A 22,148-nucleotide genomic window follows, 5' to 3' on the forward strand; every position below is an offset into this window, starting at 1 on the left:
GACTGCAAGACAGCTAAAAGAGACAATCGATCAATAGCTATAGCGCCTTTCTGAAGCCTGTATTGACCGCGCAGGAGCAGTGGGCCAACACCCACCTTTGCCAGATGCACGATGATAAGACGAGTTGAAATTTTAGTAACCAAATTCACATGTATTTCACTTTATAATCGCCTTTGTTAAAGAGATTGAATCAATATAGCGTTATAGTTAGCGTGTTGTGGAATCCCAAGATAAAGTAAGATAATAATTACATACTTTTCAGACTGATGAAACTTCCTGTACGGAACTACCAAAGGTCACCTGCACGCTCCCATGTACGATATGAAAATATTTTACATTAAACTCCCAGTTCTTTTCTGGATAAGATTGTTAAGTATTAACGAAAAATTCAGCAGTATTGAAATGATACGCAGTCAGTTATATGTTGCTGTCAAGTGGACAAACGACATTTCTGCGCCGTGCGTACGAGGGAGGCTCTGCGGATAAACAAGGTTCCAGTATCCTGGGAGACGATCTCGAGCAGTCAGTAGATCGTGAACCTTTGGAGAGTGAGGACGTCGGCGGTCTGGGCAAAATGACATTGTTTGTGTTTTATTCTGTACTTCATAGTGTACTGTGGGCGTCTTCCTTTGCTGCCGGATATGTCGAGGTAAGGCTATGAGCAGTGCTGTGTGTTGGTGTGTTGGGTGCTGCACGGGGTGGTGATACGAGGAGCCACATCCCTGAGGTGTGCTGGGCTGGGCAAGGCAGTGTTGATGGCGCCCTCATCGATTCCTTTTAACTGTACATTTTCGGTCAGTTGTGTCCCGTGGAAGGTGGAGATGTGGGGGAACGTGTATCCTTTGGCGGGTTCGGGCCAGGGCAGCACAGGGCGGGGCACGGGCAATGCCAGGAACAGAATGATATGTCAAAACAATGGCTGGTAACTTGAACACCACCTGGTGTGGGCAACGCCGCCGTGTCCGCCGTCTCACCTGTGTTCCTTGGGTGCCCACCTGCCCTGGCTCACCCTCGCCTAGGGTTGTCCTGGTCCCTGGGACACTTCTAAGTGGAAAAACAATGAGCCAGTGTGCGAAATGTTGGTATTGGGTAAACAATCGCCTCACACCTCCGGCAGCCACCTGCCCTTTGAGAGAACGAAGCAGAACTGAACAATGGAAGGGCAAGGGTATAAAATGACACCCAAGAAAGCTTAGGACGGAAATTCTTGAAGTCTGATTTGATTTTAATACAACTTAGAGTCTCAGGACGGTACAAGGATGGCACCCTCTATAGTTTATACATCATTGATTAATGACATTGATGACATAGAATGCATTATTATTCAGTTTTAGCCCATAAAGTGTTGCATTGGTCTTTTGTCGCCCCAACGTTTTTGTACATGGAAATGCAAATTAATTATTTTGTCATGACGGTACGTTTTTTTGCCGACTTGGAGAAGGCAACAGTTGTGACAAGGGTGAATACTATGTAGCTGTGTTGGATTGGTAAACGTTACGGAAAAAAATCTTTTCAGTATTAATTTATTAATGATGCGATTTTTTATGAGAAAATAAATAATATAATAAATTTAGGAAGACAAAGCCCCTCCCTGAATTATAGACTGTAGGTTGTTAGAATGTTAAATCATGCTCTAGATAGCCCGGTAGCCAGGATGTCATGATGGGACAGCTTAGTTACCAAAGAGGGTGTGGCTCTAGGGAAGAAACCCTTCAAATGGAGGTTATGATAACGAGGTAGATATCTTAGAAGGGTAAAGGGGAAAAAGTTCCTCCCAGTAGACTGAGCTGAGGAGGTTTCTGCTACATTTTATTTATCTGCTGTCTTATATTGAGAATTATGTGAAAAAATACCAGTAGTCGAGATGTTACCTTTGTTTAGTTCATATAAATCTTAAATTATAGTTAGTGAATGCTGTCTATGGTAAAAATAAATGCTTGATGCCCCATTATTATATTTAGTGGCAAAATCCTCATTTTGTTGAAAATCGAATGGGAATAGTTGCAAGCTAATGTATTTATGAAAAAATAATTTGTCAGGAGGTAAGTTATTAGTATCACAGTGTTTATTGCACATTGAAAGTATGGATTAAGAAGAACACTGGTGATTTGTATGTTGAAAACGTGTATGTAAGCAGAGGTGATCATGCACAGCATACCGAGATCTTTTGGAAAATTGACAAGTACATAGCGGGGATCAGTTTGTCAGCAAGGTAAATAAATGCCAGAAGAAGGCTTTTTATTTTAAAGTGCAAGGAGGAGAGTTTTGCATTATTTCAGAGAGGAAGGATGGGAATGAGGAAACGTATTGCTAGAAATGGAAGGGGAGAAGTATGTATAGTTTGGAACGAATGGAAACATTTGTATTGGGCATCAGTATAAGACTGTAAGCATAGCTCATGTAGTTAAAGTGATAGGGCACTATATATAGATATATATATCTCTATATATATAGATATAGATCTATATATATATATATATATATCGATATATATATATATATATATATATGTGTGTGTGTGTGCGCGCGTCATGTGTGTGTGTGTGTGTGTGTAGTCCACTCACTGATTACGTGCTGGACTCATGATTACCACCTTTTCCCTCACGGAGAGAGCTTTAGAGCTTGTTAGCCGGTCAGCGAGCAAAGCTTGGACCTCACCATGGAGGTATTCTACCTCCATGGACCTCACACACTACATACTTCGATCCTCCTTGCTCGGGGAACAGTAACCGCTCTTTGTCAGAGAGAGAGAGAGAGTACAGATAATGTTACGACCCCAGCTGCTTTGTGGCGCAGGCGAATTTTATTTTTAGTGGCTGCCGTGATATATGCTTTACTTGACCGAGGTCACTGAAGTTAGAGCTGATTGAAGATCTGGGCAGCATGTGGGTAATCTTCCGCCACTCGGCAATGGTTGAAAATTGTCAGCGTGTATCGGCGGGACTCGAATCTAGGTCCTCCGGCTCACCATGCCCGTACGCTGACCAATCAGCCACCGCCTCCCTACGTAAACACCCTTAGAGAAAAGTGTGTGCGGTTGCTCTTTGGTGGGTGGCCACTGTCAGTATTGGTCACCAAATTACAAGAGTTTATCAGGGCAAAATTCACTCAACGCAACATTTGTTTGTGATGATGGCCACAGCACTAATGTCTGGCAGACAATTCCGTGCCAGAAGTTTTATGATCTCTTGTTTTTCTTAAAATATCTCAAGATGGTTTTGATAGTAGGTAGCTGTGCCTTGTACACAAAAAAAAAATATAGACTATGATAATACCATTCTAAAGTATTTATTATGGTTTTCTGTATTTTTCTGTGTGTGCGTTTTCTCAGAACCAATTTGTTTTGTTGGTATGGCATTAGGAAACTATTAGTTGATGAGGCAAACTGCTGGAGTCTATGGCAAGATCATTAAGATGTGCGCCGCAGAATAGGTGTTGGAAATGTAAGAGAAATGCGGAAAAGTTTTTATCATGACTCCTGGTCCTTTAAAGGCAGGTCCTTGGGATAGTAAAACAAATTACTATATATAAAGTTCTTGCGAGACGACGCAAGTAGCCATAGTTTTAGTTTTAAAAATATCTTTCAACATCAATGCAGAACTCTGAAGAATATAACATACTCTTCCAAATACATGTTTTCTGGATCAGGATACATGATGCGCAAAATGACATTGTTTGTGTTTTATTCTGTACTTCATAGTGTACCGTGGGCGTCTTCCTTTGTAGTGTGTTGTCGGTTCATCGCCCTTCGCTTTACTTTGACTATTGATGGCATTGAATCTTGATAAATATATAATCAAACTAAATTTTCTAATGATTTTAAAGAACAGCTTAGTATAGCGAAGAGGTGATAGTGGATTGATAACGTCTAGATGTCCAAACAGACACCTTAAAAGCTTCATTAGCGTTTTTGTAGGATCGTGATAACTTAAGTGATGGTTGCTAATGATTGCACACCAGGAATTCTTCCCCTTTCGAACAACATGTGTGAAGAACGATCTGAAGTTTAAATAAAAAATGTAGAGGAAAGGAATTGACCGCCACGTGCCAGTTGATACAGAAGACAGTTTTGCGGAACTCACCTCATGCTGCAAGAAACAAAGACCCAAACCTCACGTCAGATCATTAAAATAGAGCCGGCGAGCGTGACGTATGTGCGTTATGCGGGTGAGCGGTGTGCTGCAGTGCTAGGCTGACCGGCGGATGACGTTGTTTCTGTGATTGATTTTTTGTATGTTTGGCCAACCTGATCACAGAACTTGGCCAGTGTAGGGAAATAACTTATTTGGAAAGACGAGGCAATACTGCACCTAAAAATGCTCGAATCTATTAGTGAGCGTAGCGTTCGTCTAGAGCAGGGCCATTCCAGTTGGGGCCAGAACTTTTGGTGTGGGTGAACAGCATGGTTAGTGCCGTCACGACGCAACGACGTGGCGGTAAGCGAGTGACTCCCGCCTGAATTATGCAGCAGCTCCCTGATAATGGCCGCCACCTGCACACGAGCAGCCATTGATAGAGAAGTTGGTGCTGCAAGAATCCATGAAGACCCGCTGAGTTACACCCGAGAGGCTATTTACATGGGCCTGTGAGACGCCCTTATCACGCTTCCCACCAGATTTAGGAGACAGTGGCAGGGAGCAGTGTATTAGGCGGCGTGGCACTGGGGGGCGCCGGCACTCTTCCAGCCCCGCCCTTGCCGGTACCGTGGCTGTCCTACTGGGCTGTGCGGGGTGTGTGCCGCGGGACGTGTCTTATGGTAACGCGCAATGTTTTGTGCATGCCAGGGTGTGTTTGGCTGTGAGAAGTAGCAATTATCAAACAGCTGTGCTCTTAAATTAGGGGATCAATGTGTGGAATTTGCATAACATTGCGTTCGAACGTTGAAAAGAGAGTCGGAGGAAGGCTGCGTGGACGGCGAGGACAGACCGATGAGTGTGCCAGCAGTCTGCAGGCCCCGACCCCCCCATCCTCACATTCCCTCCCCGTAGCGTCGCCTTGCTGTCTCATCCATACTCAGAACTTGCTGCAACAACTCCTTCCCTTCACTGTGCAAAGTTAATTGTAAACCCTTGATGGTGTAGGTTTTTGTGGCATAGACGGTAGAGCATAATTTTATCATTACTTACCCTACTAGCATAAGGTTTTTAGGTATAAGAAAGCACTTAAGAAAGGGAAAACCGGAAAATACTGATAGGTGATGCGTAAAACACTGGTGAGCTCACTTCTGCTTTATGGACTTACTTCCCCTTTATCGTTGTAAATTGATTACTAGCTAAACATTTTTTTTTTGCATTTAGTGCGTCATGACATCAGACTTCATTAATTGCATTTTTGTTTTGTTTGTAGCTTTCGGCTAAGTTTCAGTCCCAAGTATAGACTGGCTTGCTGGCTCATTGCCAACTAGAATTGGAGCGATCAGCAAGGTGGGAGAAGACGCTGTGGTGTGCGGTGGGGCGGATGGCAGGGAAGGAATGGATAGATGGGGGGAGGAGTGACTAGCGACGTGCGAGGGGATGAGGGTAGGAGGGAGGAAGGGAACGGGTGCCTCGCGAGATCGAGACTTGGTAATAAGTGTGGGGAATGAGATGGTGTGTTAATGAAGTTGTCTGCCGGTGATTGTGTTGAGTGCAGACACTTCATTACGGCCCCTGTCATGAGGGTGGTGGTGGGGCGTTTGTTAGTTAGTTGGCTCTGCATAGCTTTGGTGGGGGGGAGGGGGGGGTGACGGCCTGGGTGGCTTGCTTGCTGGCACCGATTCAAGCTCGAGGTTGTGGTGGAGGAAAGAAGGAAGGAAATATAGTCGAGGAAGTTTGCTAGGAAGAGGAAAGAAAGGAGCAGCGTGGTGGTGGTGGTCTTTGTGGTGGCGGCTAGTGAATCGTGTATAATGTTGGAGCACGCCTCGCTCTCATTTCTTGCTGGGGTTGCCTCAATGACTTTTATTTTCGTGTGTGTGTGTGTGTGTGTTGCAGGAGTGGGTGCGGGTCTGCTCTGGGCAGGCAGGTAGGTAGGTTTCTCTACTGAACCACCCACCTGGCTGACCTTCGGATGCTGCGAGTCAAGTTCAGCACCACACTGCTTACATTCCGTATTAGGACTTCCTTGTTCCTGGTGTGGCTATTGTTGTGTCGTCACCGCCGAGCTCCGTGCAAATGCTAGAGGAAGAAGAGACCTGACCTAGCGGGATGTTAGGCTAAGCCGCTAAGGGTTCAGGGCGGTGCTTGGGTGTCGTCATGGGTGCGCTGTGTGTCTTGTACGTATAGCTGGCTGGCTGGACCGTCGGAATGGGTATGGCGGGATGGAATGATGTACTGTGTGCTACTCTCAGGTGTGATCAGTTCATGAGAGCGAGTGACCAAGGATATGGCGACATGTAGGGTGGAGAAGAGTGTTACAAAGCATCCGCCTCTCGATGAATGATGAATCTGTGTACACTTTCACCACTACTTCTACTACTACTACTACTTTTGCTGCTACACACACACACACACACACACACACACACACACACACACACACACACACACACATATACATACATACATACATACATACATACACACACACACACACACACACACACACACACACACACACACACACACACACACACACACACACACACACAGGCACACACATACGCTCGGTCCATTACTGCATACACTTTGATGCAAATCGGAGTAGTGTACACAGCCCACACTGACCCCACGCTCCCTCCCTCGCTCTTCTGGCCATTGCATTCATGTAGATTTATATAGATGGCTGTTGCAGGGGTTGGGTTACTCCCTTTCCCCATCTCTGCTTACTCTGTTCCCTTTTCTTCATTCCCCGCCGCCTACTCTTTTCTGTTATTTTATCCGCCTCTCCTCCGCTTCCTTTGAGTGCGTGTTTGGCTCTGATTGGAGGAGGTGCAGAAAGGGATAGTTGCGTAATAGTAGTAGTAGTCGTTGGAGGTATAAGATGATAATTGTATATATATATATATATATATATATATATATATATATATATATATATATATATATATATATATATATATATATATGACGCTTCCAAAACGTACTATTTATGTCGTTAACTATACCTGACAGTGTTAAGGCGTGTGCGGAATGATAAGGTTAATTAACACACACACACACACACACACACACACACACACAGACTGGATGGCGCTGCACGGGCGAGTGGAATTGAGAGACGAGAAGGAAATCATCGCTCCAAGACCTGCGCGTTACATGACGTGATGAGATGAAATTTCAGGACGGCAAGGGTAACCATTTCAATCGGGATGTTCAGTGTTGTAAGGCCGTCATGTGGAGTCCGCTTGGTATTTTATCTCCAAACTTTTCTCATTCACTACGTTTGTTCTACTTCTGTCTGTAGCATTTGTTAACTTGGTGAAAACGTTTTATATATTTGTTTTTATTGTTATGCCTACTACTACTACTACTAGATAATCTTGAGTTTTGTAAGATGCACACACACAAAAAAAATATCACCCAAGCTCTCTCTCTCTCTCTCTCTCTCTCTCTCTCTCTCTCTCTCTCTCTCTCTCTCTCTCTCTCTCTCTCTCTCTCTTTGTGCCTATCGAATTAGATCTAGAGTAGAACGTGCACCGTGTCGCTAATTAAGTGTTTTCACCTTGACCGAGGAAGGGGGTGGGCATGGGGGCTCAGGAAGGCAAAAAAGGAGGGCTGGCCATGGGGGCGGGGGTGGGGGAGGGGGGGCAGAAGCAGCAGCATTACCAACAACAATACCAGACTCAAAGGGGAGGTGCCTCTTGATCAGGGGAGAAGGGGGGTGCGGCGCTGACACGAGGCAAGAGAGAGAGAGAGAGAGAGAGAGAGAGAGAGAGAGAGAGAGGCTTGATCAATACTCGGCTAATCACGGGTCACTTGATGCAAAATTGTCAAGTAAGTCTTCATGGCGGCAGGCAACCCTCTGGTGTACGCCGTAACCTTTGTGTGTGTGTGTGTGTGTGTGTATTTTCCAGAATGTTTCTTTTTTATTTTCTCCCCCCTTTCCTCCTCCTCCTCTCCGGGTGATGGTGCAGCGAAGTGAAAGGTGTGTCGGGAAAGAGTCTGCTTCAGAAAAAGGCTAACAATGGAGGCGGGGGGTGAGGGAGGCGAGGGGGGAAGGGGTAAACCTCTCAGTGTCTCTCCACCTCTCATTGAGCCATTGTCTCCAACACGCCCCCTTCTCCTGGTCTTCCTATTTCTTTTCTTTTTTTCTTCATCTCCTACTGCCTCCTCCTCCTCTTCCTTGATCACCTTGTCCTAGTTTTGTCTTTTCTCCATCCTCTCCTCCTCTCTCATCTGCTCTCCTCTGAGGCCTCCTTATCACTCGCCACCATTCCTCCTGCGCCGCCTCCTCTGGAACGCACTGGTGGTTATGATGAACCTCATGGGTAGAAAATGCCTTCCCAAAAGTCAGCCTTTGATATTCTCTCTCTCTCTCTCTCTCTCTCTCTCTCTCTCTCTCTCTCTCTCTCTCTCTCTCTCTCTCTCTCTCTCTCTCTCTCTCTCTCTCTCTCTCTCTCTCTCTCTCGTTAAATTATGTCGACGACAATAATCATTGTGACGGGATGGTTGTGGTCAAGATCTATATAAGGGTTGGTTGTGGTATTAGCCGTGATGGTAATAATAACGATGATAATGAAAATATTAATTAATATAATAGATCATGAGTCACTATCATTTTAGCATATATCCTTACGTTTGTCTAACAATGATAATAATTATATAATAATTATAATAATAGCAAACCGCTCTTCCCTTAATTCCCTCAAGCACCGTCGTTTTCTCCCCCACCCTTTCTTCCCCTAATTTACGGCCTGACTTCCTATCTCCTCCCCTCCACACGTTGTTTATGCTACACTTTTACCCATTTCGTATACCCTGCCTGCTATCCACCTACTAGCATTTCCCTGTTTTACCTTTTTCATGGATTCCCCTCCCTTCTCATCCTAACCTTGCGCTTACTCGCACCCTTCACTTTTCCCCTTCCATCTCAAAATGGTTGAATAGCTTGAGTCGTCCTTCTTACGGGTATACCCACAACGATGGTATCATCTTCGTGGCTCGTCAAAGGACATCGAATTACTTGAAAGAGTACACCGACGCGCCACGAAAGCAATGCCATGACTGAGGGCACAACCGTATGAAGAACGACTTAAACGACTCGACGTCTTTGCATTTGAAAAGAGATGAGTACAGGGAGATTCGACACAGGTCTTCAAGAGCCCTGAACCAGTTTGATAACGTTAATTATTCCAAGTTTATATATTGCTCCAAACTAACTGATAACTGAAAATTGCGATTCGAGCGAGGAGATGGATACACTAGTTTGTTTGTTTTTCTTTCTGGAACACAGGCATTTGTTATTGGAAGAACCTACCATCAAACATTTATTTTTAGTTCGCATTGACCATTACAATCTCGTGACAGGCCTGAATTAAACGTTCCCGTACATGCGTGCAACAAGTTCTTCAATCTGTTCTGGAGGTCACCGGAGTCACTGACGAATAGATTGAATCACAAAGGCAAGCAGCCTCGCCTAAGAATCTAAGAATCTCTTCTCAGTACCCTCCTCACCCTGTCTCCCATCCTCTTCTCCTCCTCCTCCTCCTCCTCACCATCGACCTTACTGCTGGAAGGACTGCTTGCTGAGGCTTGCCTCGGAGTCACCTCGTTTTGTGCTAACCTACGAGCAAGGCATTAGGCCAACTCTCTCTCTCTCTCTCTCTCTCTCTCTCTCTCTCTCTCTCTCTCTCTCTCTCTCTCTCTCTCCTACACTTAATTTTCCTCCTCATTCCCTTCTTCCATCCCCTCTCCCTGTCCATTCCCTTCCTTCCTCCTCATCCGCGCAGTGTAGCACGCACCTTATTATACTCACGTTGGGGAGCAAATTAGGGAACTGCAAACGCGTTTTATTTACATGGGAGCCTCATTGAGCGGTCGACACACACACACACACACACACACACACACACACACACACACACACACACACACACACACACACACACACACACACACACACACACACACACACACACACACACACACACACAGTCGTATTGACAGGTTGCGTGTAGGCGTGGTTGAGAGTCTGGGTTATTGGCAGGCCGGTGTGGCATACAATCTATGTGAATGTTTCCTGTTTCTACACTGTCAATGGCGGGCTTTAAAAAGTCAGTGACAACGGACTCGTGAACCACCCCTCATGTATTAAATGACGCAACTTAAGCCAGAATTTCAAGGTGTGTGTGTGTGTATATATATATATATATATATATATATATATATATATATATATATATATATATATATATATATATATATATATATATATATATATAAAACGAGGGTTATTTGTTAATGTATTTTTGTAATTTTCCTGAGCTGCTTTTGTTCTGGGCCGCAAGAGTCTGGCTCCGGGACCTTGAGTCGTGAATGGCAGGACCCCGCGGCCAGAGCGGAGGAGGGAGGGAACGATCTTTAAGGGGGGCAGGCAGCACCCCCTCACCGCTGCCCCCATCCTTGCCCATTAGTATCAGGGGCAGATTGCTTCCCGCCTATCCTTTCACGACGTGTGCAGTGACGTGGGGCACACAGAACAGGGATGCTGGGGTAGTAGAGGCCATTAGTGTGTGTGTGTGTGTGTGTGGCGAGGCAGGCACATTGCCATGGTGCCTCCCGCCTGCCGTGTTGCAGAGGCGGTGATTAGCAGCACAGTGACGTCACTCCTGCGTCGCGGTCACAAAGTTCATCTCCACCTTGGCTTAATGCTCCCTCCCTGTCCGTGCCTTGCCTTGCCGGAATCAGCCAACATTTTCCTCCTCGTTATACGACATTTACCTCTTTGTTGTATATTTGATAAGTAACTAATGCATGTTTAATCATTGGATCTTACCCGCTTTTGGTATGAAACTTTTAATGAAACATTTTTCCGGTCGTGTATTAACCTTTGAAAGGGTGAAGTTTGGTGGCTTATTGACCGCCGCCGCCAAGGCCTTCCTGCCGGCAGGGTCCAGGCGGGGCCGCGGCCACACTTTGTTGAGCGTGACTGGAATGCCGGCACCCAGGGTAACGTGTGCCGCGCCCTCTGCCTGGAGAGAGAGAGAGAGAGAGAGAGAGAGAGAGAGAGAGAGAGAGAGAGCAAATTTCTCGTCCTTATCTGTAATTTAGTGTTATGATGAGTATTTCCTTCATTATCAAACGATTGTGATCGTTGTGTTGTTCATGTCCGGAGGGGTCTTACTGTTACAGCAATGATAGGAGTGATTTAATGATTAAAAGTAATAATAAATTCGGTTATTTTTTATCGTTATTAGATCATTTGCTATTAAATTGAAGCGCCCTCTTCACGCTCAACGCTAAATAACCTTGATCAGGGATGCTCATCATTTTTACCTCGGTGGCTCCCGTGTTTCCAGAGGAATATTCGGGGAGGCTCCGGTGCGGAAGCAAATAAAAACGCACCTTCATGCGGTTCATCATGAAATTTATAAAACCGTAGTAGTGTTTGAATGTTGACGAATTATTTGCTTGTTTGGCTTTGAGATCTATGTATATACTTACTGCATCGTAAATAATAACCTTTTTAAAAAAACGTAAAATATTTTATGATATGTAATGACGTCAACTTGTTTGTTTGGTTGCCCTCAATACCTTGAGTGATACCAAGAGACAAGTTTTTTTGAGTCGCAAGATGAATCAGGTGTTTTTTGTTCCTGTACTGTGTTGTCAATACGTTGTTTCCCGGGGAAGTGGTTTTCACACAAGGTACGTTCCCACCGAGGCCGCAGCCTGACGAGTCTACATAAATTGCACTTCCACCACAGATGAAACGTAAAGATGAAGCAACCGGTTGTGGTGCTTCAGACTGAGAGGAAGCTTTCATCATATTTTTACCATATATAGTGAAAATACGGTAATTAATTTAGAAAGAAGGCTTCCATCAGCTAACCATATTTATATCGTATGCCTTCTAATCACAAAGATCGTGTATTAAAACTTGGAAGACCTTTTACTTTTGCAGAATGAGAGAGAGAGAGAGAGAGAGAGAGAGAGAGAGAAGGGGGAGGGAAGGGGAGAAAAGAGTCTGGCAACAGACGGACAGAGACAAACACTTGAACAACGACGAAAACATTAAACTTCCTCCCCACTAGTAATAAGACAGTAATGATATAAAAAAAAAATGATTCATTCTGTCTTGTGGCCTGATTCTGGTGATTACATTACTAGAACTATTTATACCACAGGAACTTGAGTGGATACATTTACGTTATGTTTATGTATGGTAAGAAATGTGAGTGTTGATATCAGCTTCCACAGTAAATGGTCGTATTTATCTTGCGATAATACCATTAACTATTGACTCGAGCGTCATTCAAAGTAATTATAGACCGCTACATATTTTGTAGTCTCGTCGTCGTCGTGAGCGCGTGTTTGTGATGACGTCACGGGAGCCTTTGAACGAGCTCTTTGAAGGCCTGCTTGTAAACAGACCTTGGCGCGAGCACATCCTTTGCAGTGCACAGGATGCCCAACACAGACTAAACAGAACATGTTGCTTCTTCGCATGACCTCTCGCCCGACGTCAGAATATTTTCAGTTCATCTTAATATATAGAGGGAATAGAAAGGGATCCATAGATAGAGGGAAGGCGCCGTGAAGCCCGTGATCCTAAAACAAAATCAATAATAATAGACATGATATTGTGCAATTTCACTTAATGCTTAACATTTGCAAATAAATATGTACACTTCTTTGTTAAATATATAAGAATAAACTTGCTCATCCTCCTCACACTTAGCCAATAATATAATACTCATTACAGTTCCGTTGTATGAAAATACGAAGTTTCTCAGTCATGAGAATTTTATGTTCTATATTTATCAATTCTCAGAAAATTTCACCGATACATCATTTCTCTGACAAAACTATGATGAGTAAATCTTCGATCTTAACCAACTTCTGCTCGTGATGGAAGGAGATCAACCCTTGTTGCCGTTGTCCCCCTCCAGTTGAATTCTTGTTCTCTTAGCGTGGAGCAGCTTCGTCTAGCAACGCTTGAGATTAGTAAACGGAGGATTAGGAAACTTGGTACATGTTCTTCATAACTTTGGCACTAGGCATAGCATACAAGAGAGAGAGAGAGAGAGAGAGAGAGAGAGAGAGAGAGAGAGAGAGAGAGAGAGAGAGAGAGAGAGAGAATATATTTGTCGTCGCCAGCGGCGCCGCATCAGGTCGGGCCATTTAGGTGTAAGGAGAATGCCTGCGGGCCGGATCAAAGGACACAACACTTCTGCGTCGGTGCGTTTGTCAGGATAACCCGCTGAGCCAAAACAGCTAGCGGGGCTCTTACTGTGCTGCCTCTACCACCGCGGCTCCGCGATGTCTTGCGTGTGGTAGGGGAGATGGGGGGGCGGGGCCAAGCAGGGTGAGGGGAAACAAGACACGTGTGGCTAAGGCAACGACCCTCTCTCTCTCTCTCTCTCTCTCTCTCTCTCTCTCCGATACACACACACACACACACACACACACACATACAGGGAAAAACCGCTGCAGTAAAGATAATTAGAGAGAGAGAGAGAGAGAGAGAGAGAGAGAGAGGGGTTTGGTCGTTGCCTTAGCCACACGTGTCTTGTTTCCCCTCACCCTGCTTGGCCCCGCCCCCCCATCTCCCCTACCACACGCAAGACATCTCGAAGCCGCGGTGGTAGAGGCAGCACAGTAAGAGCCCCGCTAGCTGTTTTGGCTCACCGGTTATCCTGACAAACGCACTGACGCAGAAGTGTTGTGTCCTTTGATCCGGCCCGCAGGCATTCTCCTTACACATACACACAGGAAAAACCGCTGCAGTAAAGATAATTAGCGAGAGAGAGAGAGAGAGAGAGAGAGAGAGAGAGAGAGAGAGAGAGAGAGAGAGTAGCTACAATTCCACAGTTGATTAGAAAACACCCCACGTATATAGACACCACACCTAAAGTGTGTGTGTGTGTGTGTGTGTGTGTGTGGTCCGGTCATAGTCTTGGGAGCCGCGCCCTTCACTGTTGATATTGATCTGGGACGCTGCTGCTGCCTGAGCTCCTCCTCCTCCCTTCTTTCCTTCTATTTCTTCTCCTCCTCCTCCTCTTCCTCCTTCCTTCCTCGTCCATACCATTATACATTTTCAAAGCTTTTCAACTTCCGGGGATTATGAAAGCCATCCGCATTAGGGGCGCTGTACGATTTGCATTTCATTATTTTAATAAGGAATTTGTCCTCGTGTGTGTGTGTGTGTGTGTGTGTGTGTGTGTGTGTGTGTGTGTGTGTGATTTTGTAATGTCTGCCCGTCTGTCTTTCTCATCCGCTTAGCCGTCTGCTGGTCTTTTTACCTTTCTAGCTATGGTTTAAACAGGATTCTCTCTCTCTCTCTCTCTCTCTCTCTCTCTCTCTCTCTCTCTCTCTCTCTCTCTCTCTCTTCCAGCCACTCCCTGTTTCTCTCACGACTCCCCGAAGCAACTGAAGCAATCCAGTCACGCACACACTTCCTGCGGCGTTTCTTTTGCTTCTGCTCCCCCCCTCCCCCCCCGCACACAGCAGTAAAGTTCACTCGGCACATCCTCGCTTCACCACGCCACAATAAGTTTCATTCCACCCCTGACTCCGCACAACACAACACTCCACCACCACCACACCAAGATGTCACCGTCACGCCGCCACACTACTGCTCCGTATCTCACCGCAGGAGCTAAAGCCACATTCATTCGCCATGGCCTCTTCCTCTTGCACCATCATACTTCATCCACACACCCCAGCATCATTATCCCCTCCGCGACCCTGATAAGCACACAGCACCCATGTCACCACAGCGCAACATACCACATCATTGTACATCACATGCTACGCTTTATTTTTATTCTGTTCTCTATCAGTTCACTTTCCCGTTCTTTTTTTTCGCTCATTTTGCTGTTTGTATTTGTCACTCACCAGAAAGAAACCCTAATAAAATAATAACAACAACAATATAGGTAATAATAATATTAATAACTCCCACTTCCTGTTAATAATTGCACATAATCACATTTTCCTGCCATAAAATATTAAAATCTGTCACCGAATCATGCAGCGCGTACACATGAAAAGTAATATTCACGCCATCTATAAATATGAAACGCATTGATTACTTTTCGGCCTCGCCAACCAAAGGGAGTTGACGATTCTTTGATCTCCGCCGACGTGTGAGAATGATAATATAATTAGAAGCCAATAATAAAAATGTCGCTCCGTCATATTGTTAGGCGCCGAGATGCTCAACATGCAAAACGACCGGTGTGTGTGTGTGTGTGTGTGTGTGTGAGAGAGAGAGAGAGAGAGAGAGAGAGAGAGAGAGAGAGAGAGAGAGATTTATCTGTCTCACCCCGTAACAGTCGGAGCAACCTCATAATGAGAGATTGAGATCATCTCTCCCTTGGCTAATTGAGTCATGGAGTGGCTGGCGAACTGAGGTCGCCTGGTGAGGGTTAGTCCATGAGGCAAAGGTGTCGCGAGTGAGCTCAGTCCCTTGCCATATAGACGTTCATATTTTTTTGAGACAAAGAAGGTGAAGCATTAGTAAGTTCTGGTGCTGTTTTTCGACACACACACACACACACACACACACACACACACACACACACACACCACCACCTCCAACATCACTATCATCACCACCACCTCGACCCCCAGCACCATCAGCACCACCTTTCTACTAATATCTTAGGGGCTTAACACCAGTTCCTAACCCCCTTCATTTGGTATTACTTTTTGTTTGCAAAAAAGAGTTTATTTATTTTTAAATTAGATTATCAAATTAACGGCTGCCAATACCGAATACACCATTAATTATTATTATTATTATTATTATCATCATCATCATGATTTATACTTTTAATTTATTCTATTACTATTATTACACACAAGTTTCAGGAGCTAAAGACATCTGGGTCGCCTCTAACCACGTTTCATCAGGATCTACCGGTGAGTGTGTGGCGGTCAGGGCTTTGTGAGTAATAGAAATATTATCGGAACCTAAAAATGCGCACCGCCTACCACCGTCTGCAAGTCAGCTAGTTACACATTTCTTGCTCTGGTGTTTTCATTTTCTTTTTGCACTTGTAATACAAAAAATGTAGGTGGCCAAACTTTTGATGCTTCCATAAGGCTGCTTGCTCATTGTTCTTAGACTAGTGGTGACCTGGAGGCTGCCCTCCCTCCACCACCACCCACCGCCTCAGTAGAGGACAGCTGACGCCATAAAAGCTGATAAATGTCACGATGTATATGAAAGTCAGCAGATAACGCCTGTCCGCGGCCATGGCTAAGGGGGCTGGTCAGTGTTTTTTCCGTGCCCGGAGTCAACACAATTGTATCTTGAGAAATCGGTATCGCCAGGCGGACGCGGGTCAGCTTTTCATTTATGTCGTCTAGGGGTTGCCGGAGCGTTACTATGTTATCGAAGAAACGTAAGGGAAAATGAAGTGGTGTTCGGAGATCGGTAGTGTTCGAGACCTGCCTGGCGTCGTGATCGAAAACACACGGAAGATGCTGTGTGACTGGGGGCAAAGGGAACATTGTGTTATAAGATCGGTGATAGTGCGGAGGATCTCGCCGTGGTAGGGTCAAGTGAACGGGGAAAGACGAAGGAAGGAGTGACCACGTAGCTCGACACTTGTCCTGAAGAATTAAATCACGGCGCTGCAACACGCAAGGGCGGTGGAGAGTTAGATGATTTGTCATCAGTCACACCCCGCGGACGGTTACAATCACTGGTGATGATGTAGGAGACAACTAAGGGAGGTCGCACTAAACGAGAGGGATGTCACCTGCTCGTTGAGACCCGTCCCCAGCACTTGTGCCGCGTGTCAGGGCGGGAGGGTGTTTGCTGATGGCCGCAGGGGAACTACTGGCCCATCCCCCTTCGCTCTTGCATGTGGAAGGAGTGACCTCGGAGGGTCGTGGGGTAAGAGTGTTTTACCGGTGGTATATGGTGACGGCCTGCCTCGAGGAAGAGGCCAACACGGTGAGGTGCCTTGGGGCCTCCGATCAATGGCTTCTATACATGAATAGATAGTGTCCACGAAGTCACTGCTGCTGAAAAGTACGGACTATGGGGCTCCGGATTTCATGGTGTGTGTGTGTGTGTGTGTGTGTGTGTGTGTGTGTGTGTGTGTGTGTGTGTACGTGCGCGCGCGCCAACGCGTTGGGCCTGGCTCAGGGCAGGTTGTTAGGCGAGGCTGTAGATAAGGGAGAGTGCTGGATGGGGCCTCCCTCGCTCAATTATTGATCCAGCTGCTTCCCTTTTCTGTGTCCCCGCCTCCGCCTCCACCTCCGTCTCCTCCCGCTCCCCCCTCTGCTCTCATTTTTTTTTCTTCCTTTGTGCATCTCATAAAATAAAACACTTCAATGTTTTTTTTTCATTTACGGTCACTTAAACATGGATACATCCGGTGTTCAACACACACACACACACACACACACACACACACACACACACACACACACACACACACACACACACTTGACTAGGATCTGTATAAATATTGGATTTGTGTGTTAAAACTTCAACTTAAAAGAGAGAGAGAGAGAGAGAGAGAGAGAGAGTGCTGGTCCTTGCATCGGCCTCGTTCCTTGCTGTCTCCCTACACACATCAGAATACTTACCGCCCCCCCCTCTCTCTCTCTCTCTCTCTCTCTCTCTCTCTACACACACACACACACACACACACACACACACACACACACACACACACAGCCTGAGGGAGGGGTGAAGGTTCAGGGGTGGGACAGGGCGAGGGATCGGCTGAGGCGTCGCGGCCCCAAGGTGAAGAAGCAAGCTGACACACCGGCCGTTCTACCACCGCTTCGTACGCTGGTGGTGGTGGTGTTGTGTCTTAGTAAAGTTGGTGCAGCCTGATCGATACCCCCGACCCTCCCAGCCGCCTCCTTGCCCCTTCCTTCCCTCCCTCTGCTGACTCATCCGCCCATCCCTCCTTCCCCCCTCGCGCCCCCTCACTCCCTTCCCGGTCAGTGCTTACGTCATGTCGGCTTCACTGGATGGCTGACGGGAGGAAGCAAAGCGTTTTTTTGTTTTTTCGTATTGTTTAAACACTAGTTGCTGGAATGGTATATCACCTTTTTCCCTCTCCTCCCGCACGTCACCCCGCCCCGCCCCACCCCGCCACCTCTGTCCCCGCGAGTGGATGGCAGCTCGAAGCCCCACAAGGTTGGCTGGGTCCTCGGGGCTGGCGGAGCGGGGCGGGGCGGGGCGAGAAGGGGGCAAGGGGGGAGGTGCGCCCTTACATTGACTGGTGCGGGGTTTCGTTCGGAGCAATGCAGTGCTAAGCGTCATTGGAGGTAAAGGGGCGAGTGTTACACGTTTCTCTCTCTCTCTCTCTCTCTCTCTCTCTCTCTCTCTCTCTCTCTCTCTCTCTCTCTCTCTCTCTCTCGGAATACCACAAGAACGCTAAATGTCATGTGATGGTGTCATGCCTTGCGCCTCGGCCTAGCGATGGGGGCACGTGGTGAAGTCGTGGGCAGTGGGTGGGTGCTGGGGTCATTGGTGTCGTAGTGAGGGGTCTGGGGCGGGGAAAGTAGGATTGGTCGATGGCTCCAGGACAAGGAAAGGGGGGGGGGGGGCGAGGCCTGAATGTAATCTGCATGTGTTGCGGGGGCTGATGACCACTCTGGCGGCTTCTGCGGCAGTCGTGGACGTGGTGGCGGCGGTGGCGGGGTCTGGGTATTGACGTTAGCAACAATTTTTAACCCATCAGAGAGAGAGAGAGAGAGAGAGACACACACACACACACACACACACACACACACACACACACACACACACACACACACATTTGCCTTCTGTTATAACGGTAGCAAAGTGGTGATGGTGGTGAAGGTGTAGGTGGGGAGTAGAAAATGCCGGCACCTCCTGCATGACCCTCACCGCCCCTTTCCCTCCTCCTCATTACCCTCTCCCCCATAACAAACTCTTCCTCTTTCTGGTGTGCCCAGTGTCCGGGGCTTCAGCAGCACGAAACCTTTGCGTCATCTGTGATGCCCCGAGGGTCTGACCTTTTGTTTTTCCTACTCCATTTGGTGCAGTGGTGATTGGGGACGGGGGTAAGGCAGCTGGGCCAGGGCCGCAAGAACTGGGCATTGTTTTATTTTCACGCACCACACTTATCATATTTTTTTTTTTTTTTTTTTTTTTTTTTTTTTTTTTTTTTACTGGAGGACAGTTGACTGAGCAGGGCTTGAAAATCTGCTTTTTATTTGTGTTCCATATGCTTATTTCCTTATTCCAATGGTTTATAGAAACTATCAACGCTGAGTATCCCACAAGAGCTGAGGGTAAAGCCGCTCCATAGTAGGGGTTGGTGGGGGGCCAGCAGGGTTGCATGGATACCACCACCACCACCACCTCTTGTCACATGACCCCTCGTACGTATGGCGTTGCCTCCCACCATATGCCCTTTGTTGTATTGAGTGGCGGCAGTGTTCTCAGGTGACACGCCTCGTTTAACACTGACTGCTTATGATAGACGAGGCTTCTACCTTCGTGTTAGTGAAGGTAATCATGCCTGTTCCTGCAGTCCATTCAGAGTGACGAACAGACAATTCCCGCCCAGGGACCGCCAGACACACGCGTCGCTGAGGGGCAGGAACTGCAGAGCTTTAACATCAAGTCGGCCAGTGACCACCATCAGCCGGGATAAGCGGGGCAGCGATAGCTAATCCATCACGCTGAAATGAATAGACAGGAATGTGTTCTTCGTCTAAGATATATTTTTACACACGCGCTTACATCTGTTTTCCATGGGATGTCTGTATCCTCTTCGGATGTACCGGTGGACCAAATTTTCTTCCAGTTGCCGAGGCCTTCTGTAGTGGGAGTGTTGGGAGGGCAGGGGGAAGCGCTTTGTTCCTCGTGTCAAGGAGGACTGAAAGAGGCTAAGGAAGATTTTCTCCTTCCCCCTTTATCTTCCTACCCTGCTCAGGTCAAGGAGAGATCCATCCTCCTCATCCTCCTCCTCGTCGTCGTCCTCCTCCGCCCACATCTTCTTCCCCCTCTTCAGGCGTCCTCTTCACGAAATAGGAGGCCTCTTCTCACCCGAGAAATTGCGCTGCACGGGGAGCGAGGGGGATGGGGGTGATACTCACTGTTGTTAGGGGGCGAAGGTGTACAGGGGCGAATGCGCGCGCGCGCACGCACACACACACACACACACACACACACACACACACACACACACACACACACACACACACACCTCCCTTTCACCCCTGGCATAATCCCTCCGAGTCGCGTCTCCTCTCGGCTCTTGATGTTCTTGTCGAGGTCTTTTCATCGAGTGTCCTCCACCAGACGCCCCCGCTTAACCCACTGTGCCGTGACCTGACACGACCCGAAAAAATCGAGGCCAAAAGAAGCCCTCGTCCAAAGGCTTACGGAAGGGGTTGACCTTTGAATTTCAACGGTGACGTACTTTGCCTCGCTTACGTAACCTTTGAAGGGGTTCCACTGAAAGGCAGTGTCAGCAGGAGTAGTATTTAAACGCGGTTACTGAATTAAAAAAAAATAAAGTTTTAGAAGACAAAAACACTGACGGTCCTAAATCACCGGGATTGCTGTATGTAACTTATCAGTTGACTTGTACCTTGTTATTGGGTATGCATCAGACTTTAGAAGGAAAATATGACAATGGCGATTTCAAGTTACCAGGTTACGTTTTTATGCATCATTTATTTCTCATCCATTAGCATAATATTAAAACACAAATAATTGATATAAGCCTTATTACAATGGCAAAATATTATAGAAAACAGAAAAAAAGTAAATGCGTAGTGGCGGCAAGTGTTCCCTTTATATTTAACAAGGCGCTTTTTCATTCCATTATAACGAAAATTATCATCAGCCAGCCTTAGAACACTGCAAGAAGGTCTTTCTCAACGGTTTCCACTTCTCTGTCTAATGTCTGTGTGCTCAATCTGAATTCCTTGGGCTTCTTAGTTTTTTTGCTCGATCCAGTTGTCTGCGGATCGACTGCGGGTCCTTGACCGATGCCTCCGCTCAGTGACGTCATCTTTAACAGCGTCCGGCAGCAGCACGTGGGCGGCAGAGGCACCGCGGGATACTCTGACCCGCCGTGTGACCCTTGACTCCATGTTCCGCTCTGCTGGTGAGGACTGGCCAGGCGAGGACATTAGTTCCTGGTCGGTTGGTGACGCGTTGGTGATAGCCTGACGTGTGTTACTATAGCGGGAAGATTTGACCACTCGGAGAACGCAGGACAGGCCAGAGGGAGATATAAAATTTCATCCTTTGCCGGGGCGTTATAGTGTACAGTACACTCATCGGACAGAAAGCCGTATGTAGAGAATGTTCCGGAGCGCTCCCCGTTAGTTAGGAGCAGAATCGAAGAAACATTAGAGTGAAGTAAGTGATCAAATTATAACTTTTTTTTCGGCGTCATGATCGATTACACCGATTCAGATTGAGCACACAAACATTAGACAGAGAAGTGGAAACCGTTGAGAAAGACCTTCTTGCAGTGTTCTAAAGCTGGCTGATGATAATTTTCGTTATAATAGAATGAAAGAGGGCCTTGTTAAACATAAAGGGAACACTTGCCGCCACTACGCATTTACTCTTTTTCTGTTTTCTTTAATATTTTGCCCTTGTAAGTTGCTATTGAGCAGATCAATGTGTTGATCAGCTGAACCAAAATCACCTATGACATCCACGTAATAGATTATTGTGTTGAACAGCTGCGGACTGACTGAAGAGTGAAGGTGAATCAGCATCAGCATTTTTTTTTTCTTTTCTTTTACCGGTAGGTGTTGTGTGGCCTTTGAAGTAGAACAAGAGAGAAGCCCGCTATTACTCATCCTCTTTCATTCCCTTCCATGGGCTTACCGTCCAGACAGATCCTTTTTGCTGATAAACGTTGTGTGATGTGCCGGTTTGTTTTGATTAGGTCGCTATTGTCTGAAGTCGTGCAATTAACCATCACTTGATCTCAAGAGGAGTGGAACGCTCTCTCTCTCTCTCTCTCTCTCTCTCTCTCTCTCTCTCTCTCTCTCTCTCTCTCTCTCTCTCTCATGGAGGCCGTCAGCTCCACCTAG

General features: G+C 46.6%; 1 protein-coding gene across 1 annotated transcript in view; it reads left to right on the forward strand.

Moving 5' to 3' along the window:
• Positions 1–483: 483 nt before the first annotated feature.
• Positions 484–22,148, forward strand: part of LOC127006122 (amyloid-beta-like protein) — a 95,672-nt gene continuing 74,007 nt past the window's right edge. Inside the window, exon 1 of the mRNA XM_050875639.1 lies at positions 484–649. Within this exon, the coding sequence (XP_050731596.1) occupies positions 575–649 (75 nt within the window). The 5' untranslated portion in view covers positions 484–574. The remainder of the gene's footprint in view (positions 650–22,148) is intronic.

Source organism: Eriocheir sinensis, chromosome 32 (genome assembly GCF_024679095.1).
Source record: "Eriocheir sinensis breed Jianghai 21 chromosome 32, ASM2467909v1, whole genome shotgun sequence".
Lineage (NCBI taxonomy): Eukaryota > Metazoa > Arthropoda > Malacostraca > Decapoda > Varunidae > Eriocheir > Eriocheir sinensis.